Source organism: Cenococcum geophilum, assembly GCF_001692895.1.
Source record: "Cenococcum geophilum 1.58 unplaced genomic scaffold K441scaffold_3, whole genome shotgun sequence".
Taxonomy (NCBI): Eukaryota; Fungi; Ascomycota; class Dothideomycetes; order Gloniales; family Gloniaceae; genus Cenococcum; species Cenococcum geophilum.
In genome coordinates this window covers 4,076,060-4,082,090 of record NW_027137561.1, presented here as the reverse complement: position 1 = coordinate 4,082,090, position 6,031 = coordinate 4,076,060, and the positions used below count along the sequence as shown (strand labels likewise).

The 6,031-nt window shown below is 30.0% G+C and overlaps 1 protein-coding gene across 1 annotated transcript; it reads left to right on the top strand.

Moving 5' to 3' along the window:
* Positions 1–429: 429 nt before the first annotated feature.
* On the top strand, positions 430–657 carry K441DRAFT_537291 (uncharacterized protein; the record flags this gene model as incomplete). The annotated part of the gene is given in 2 exon segments (XM_067642470.1): positions 430–500; positions 516–657. Coding segments are annotated over 2 exon segments (213 nt in total), but the record flags the coding sequence as incomplete, so codon positions are not given.
* Between the last annotated feature and the right edge of the window lie 5,374 nt (positions 658–6,031).

Below are 6,031 nucleotides of genomic sequence, written 5' to 3'. Positions count from 1 at the left end.
ACTACTAGATAGGTTACGGAGACATTATAGGGAGGCGGCAATCTTAAAGATCTTATAAGATACTTTAACCGCTACGGGTTACTCTAGCTTAAGTAATATACAGAGAGTATACTACAGCACCTTAAATAATGCGTTAAAGATTTCTTTACCCTTTACTAGCTATTATATAAAATGGTTTAATATACGGTGGCAACTATATATAAGTAATTATTATAGCGCGTAATACTGCCCATAAGTATTTTAAGGGAGCTCTAGGATCTACCTAATAATAATATAAAAGACAAACGCGACCCTAATTTATTAAATATTCTATTAGGCCTAAAGGGCTTACTAAGGGTATTTTAGGGCAGATAAGCTAAAGTCCTGCTATAAAACTCGGAATATAATTATATAATTAATTTAAAAGAAGGCAAATAACTACTAAACCTCCCTATTTATAACCTCTCTTATAAAGAGCTTAAGATTTTACGAGAATACCTTAATAGGTTACTAGAAAAGGGGTAGATCTAGCTTAGTAAGTCGCTAGTAGGCGTACTAATCCTCTTTGTTCTAAAACTGGATAGAACTATAAGGCTATATATAGACTATTACAGTCTTAATAAGATTATAATTAAGAACCGTTACCTATTATTACTAGTTAGTAAAATACTGGATTAACTATTTAGGGCGAAGATCTTTATAAAGCTGGATTTATAAGACACCTATTATAGGCTCTATATTAAAAAAGGGGATAAGTAAAAGACCGCTTTTAAGACCTAATACGGCCACTTTAAGTATCTAGTAATGCCTTTTAGGCTAGCTAATACGCTTATAATATTCTAATTATATATTTATAGTGCCTTAGGGGGACTAGTTAACCGCATATATATTATCTATTTAAATAATATTTTAATCTACTTAGAAAATAAGGATTAACACAAGTAATATATCCGCGAAGTGCTAAAATGTTTAGATAATTAGGGCTTCTATACTAAGGCGGTAAAGTATATCTTTAATACTAAGTAGGTTAAGTTCCTGGGTCATATTGTAACGCCTATAAGTATAGTTATAGACCTAGTATAGGTATAGACGATTTAGGAGTAGCTAGAGCTAGAGAGCTATTAGGATATTTAAGTATTTCTAAGCTTTACCAATTTCTATAGGCGCTTTATCTATAACTACTTAGACGTTACCTAATACCTATTTAACTATATTATAGAAGCTTCTTAAGACTTAACCTAAGGAGTAAAAGGCTTAAAGGTAGTAAGAAAAAAAACTAAAAAGGGACTAACTAAATAGTATAAACTATAGTTATAGCCTAAAAAGGGCTAAAAGGCCTTTTAGGAACTACGTATAAAGTTTATAAAAGCTCTATTACTGCGGTATTTTAACCTATATTAGCTATTAATAATAATTACTAATATATTAAATTTTGCCCTTATTAGTATCCTACTGCAACCTAATAGGCATTTAGATACTACCCAGCTCTACTAAAAACTAATAGTATTCTATAGTAGAAAATTCTAGGGACCTAAAGTTAGGTATTATACCCATAATAAGGAACTACTAGCTATAGTTAACTACTTTAAATAGTGGAGATACTACCTTAAGTACGTAAGCTATACCACTTATATACTCTTAATTTATTATAATTTACGCTACTTTATAACTATAAAGGAGCTTATACCTTAATAAACCAGATAGGTAAAAAAGCTTATATAATTTAATTTTAAAATTAAATATAAGCTAGGGGAAAATAACCCTACCAATAAACCATTATGATGGCTAGATTATACTAAAGGCTTTAAAACAGGAGAAGGAAAATAGATAATAGATATCTTACTCCCTATATTATAGAATAAGCTTTAAGTATAGAATGCCTAAGCACCTATAGCTCTATATACTAAGTCTTAGGCAGTATAAGCCCTATTAGTTTTTATTAACGTTCTAGCTAGTACCCAGTCTATTGCTAATAAGGGTCTAAATATACCTAGATAGGACGTCCCTAATATATTTTCGGAACCTAGTAATACACTACCTCTAATTACTAAGTTATCCTCTTAAACTAATAGCGAAGCTATAGAGTAATTAGAACTTAAAGCCCTATAATAACTAAAGGACTTTAACCTTATAGCGGCCTTCCTAATATACGCGCACTAAGAAGTTATAAGATTTATAATACTATCTAGTCTTATGCTTAGAGCAGTATAGAACAAAATAGCTTTTACCTAAGAACTATCTAAAAGGTTAATAGATTTTATCCGTAAGGTATAATAAAGGGACGCTTTCTATACTATCTTTAATATAAAAGTAGACTAAAAATGTAATAAAAAGGAAGCTGCTAGGTACTACTATTAGGAGCTAGACCTAATAGGCCTACTATATGAAGGTAGTAAGGTTTAGGTGCTATAAAAAGCAAATTTATAATAGAAGATTCTTATAAAGAATTATAATAATCCTCTAGGCGGCCACTATAGTTAAGCTAAAATAGTGGAAGTACTTTAATATAAATACTATTGGTTAAAGCTTAATTAGGAAGCAAAGGAGGATATTAGTTACTATAAAAAGTGTTAAGTATATAAAATCCAAAGGTATAAGCTATAGGGTTTACTTAAATCTGTTTCCCCTATTAGTAAGCTATAGTAATATTACGCTATAGACTATTATTACGGATCTCCCGCCCTTAAAAGATAGGTAAGGACAAATATATAATTCGGTTCTTGTACTTATTAATAGATTTTTAAAGTACGTCTAATACTTTCCTATTAATAAGGCAATTAATATATAAGCACTTACTAACCTAATTAAGGAGAAATACTTTCTTAAAGTAAACTAGCCGTACTCTATTATTACTAATAGGGGTGGCGTCTTTATAAGCCAGTACTGGTCAGACCTATACTTCTATTTAAAGATAGACTACTATTATAGTATAGCTTTCTATCTATAAACGAATGGGTAAATAGAACGCTAGAACTAGGAACTAGAGTCTTACTTATAAATATATTTAAACTACTAGTAAGATAATTAGTATAAGCTACTTCTATACGCGGAGTATGCTTATAATTTAAAGCAATATTTATTATATTGGTTTACACCAATCTAGATTACCTATAGTATTTAACTATTAGGGTTCGATAGTATACCTAATAATTACTAGCTAAGGCCGTATAATTAGTTATAGGATCTTATTAGGAAGTCTAAGGACATCTACTAAAGAGTATAAGGATATCTTTAGAAATAGGAGTAGTAAAAGTATATAAAGCAGAGCCTATAGGATGCCTAAGAGTAGTAGAGACTTTAGTATAACTATAAATACTAAAATAAGCATTTTGGAGTAGGTAATAAGGTTCTATTACGTTTAACAAATATTAAAACCCGTTAACTATTAAAGAAGCTTAATATAAGATACCTAGGTCCCTTCTAAGTTAAGGAATAAATTAGTAAGCTAGCCTACTGTCTTTAGCTACCCCTATCTATAGTCTATATATATTTAGTATTTTATATAAACCTACTAGAGCTATAGTATAGACTACTACTAAAAAAACTTCCGTTTAGGCCTAATTAAATACCCTAAGGTAGTAGGCAAGCGGTATAAGGTAAAAGATATACTACGCTATAAGTCTATTAAGAACAAGCTTTAATATAAAGTTAAACAGCTAGGCTAGCCCGCTACGGACTCTATATAGGAACTAGAGGATTACCTTAATTATTATAAAGATGTTTTAAAAGAATATTAGGACTAAGGTCTATAATCTACAAATTATAAAAAGCGCTCTAATACTTTGGTGTTATCGCGACCTATAAAGAAAGCTTATAGTAGGCTGTAAGAGGCCCTAAAGAGTAAATAGGTTAAATTAGATATAGAATAAATAGGCTCTAGAAACTATAGAGATAGGGCTACAGCCTAAGGTAGAATAGGTCCTTAGCCTTTTTACGTATATAGTATAGAATTAATAGGGTATTTTGCTAGAACTGTATTTCTATTAATTAATCTATACTAGGAATATTATTTTTAGGGCTCTTAGGCCCTTCTTAAAAATCTTTTAAGGCCTTCCTAAGCACCTTAATTAAGGTCCTTAATTACTACTATATATAAGAATAAATCCCAAATACCTAATCTAAAAAGCTACTATATCTTATCCTTAGGAGCAGGATTAGTATCTATTAGGCTACTAAGTAATGGCTAATAAAAATAGGATCTAGACCCCTTAGTAGGGGTGTAAGTAGGTATAAAAATAGGGGTAGGATAATAAGGTATAGCTAGGGCAGAGATCCTTAAATGCTTAATACTAATATTAGGTCTAAACTAATACCAACGAAGCTTTTATAGCGTAAGCTTATAGTTAATAAAGACACGCTTAAGCCTAAAATAAATAGAGACGTTAGCTAGCTAATATAAACTAGAACCATTAAGACCTTACTATAGTAACTATTAGTTACCTATCCGCTAGGTACCCGAAGGGTAACCTACCTAATAATATATTATATTACGCTCTTTTAAAACTTAACGCGTATATATAAACTCCTTTCTATAGTAAACAGCAACCTTCTTCTTATTACCTCTATTCCTTACCCTATCCTTAATATACTAACCTTACTCTTATATTAAGCGTTACTAGCTAGCTTATTAAGAGTTATAGGCGGTATAAATAGCTATAGCATAATCTTAAATTTAACCTAGATATTTAGTATTAGCGCTTAAATAGGAGAGAGCCTAGGCGATATAGTAGTTAAAGATATTAAAGAAATGTCGCTACTTAGGTTTAGGCTATTAAAGTTAGTAATAAAAATCTATTAAGGATAGAAAAGCTTACCTTAACGTAACTACCACTCTTAGTACGCATGTATTAATTATAAGGACTAAAGGTATTAGATCTAACGCAGTGCGTCTTATTATAAGCCTTTAGAATCCTATTATTAGATTTCTAGTCTTTTAAAAACATATAGGTAAAATTATTTAGGTAGGACTAGCACTAGTTATAGGTTAGCGGAGGTTGGGGTTCTATATATAAAGGTAGGGCTAGGATATACTATAGAATTTGCTTAAAAAGCAGTTAGTAAAAGAATAAAGAGGCATATTAAATTATTAATAGAAAAAAAGAAAATCTTAATAATATATTAAAGATACATCTAAAAATTGGACAAAGGTTAGCAATAGGAAGTAAGGTATCTTTATACTTTACCTTTTAATATCCTTTTAGTAAATAGCCGCAACCTTACTAATATAACTCTATTATAATAGCGCTATTCAAAAGGAAGAAAATACGCGTATAAGCTATCCAGCTATTACTTCCTTATAAAAACTAATAACGCGGCTAGGAGAAGGCAATTAAGACGTTAGTTAAAGAGGTATATAGGTTAAATTATACCTAACAACGATACTATAGTATTAAAGATTAATGTTATAGACGTTTTTAATAATTGTATAATAGCTACAGTTGCTATTATAAAGTATCCCTATTTACTAGGTAGTAGAGCTACGCTAAATATACGGTATAGAACTACTAGATTTAAAAGCATATATACTAAATCTTAAAAGATAAATCTCTTTAACTAACTAATTAATACCTTAACCGTATTTAATAGCCTAAGGGCAAATGCGGGAGTAATATATTAGTAATGTAGGGGATTATAAAAAAAAGGATTATAAGAAAGGATTATAGACTATATCTTAGTAGTTAAAGATAACAGCAAGCTAAGGCTCTATACATTAAATCCCATACTAAAAGGTTTTATGGAACTATACTAGAATACTAAATTGCCTATAATACTTATAATTAATTATAAACCAGTATAAAGGCTTAAAAGTAGAGTTATATAAAAATCCCTATATTAGCCTAGGTAGCTACTAGTATACTTTTAGTAATCTTTACGTCTTTTCTCTAGTTATATTTTTTCCTTATTAAGGTTTTTTAGAAGTTTAAAGTAGGGGTTAGATAGATAGATAATATATAGCGGTATACTAATATCTCTTTAATATTTCTCCAACCCCTTTCTAGGACGAGCCCTTATAATCTCCCTACTATAAGGTAATAGTAATTAGGGGCTAACT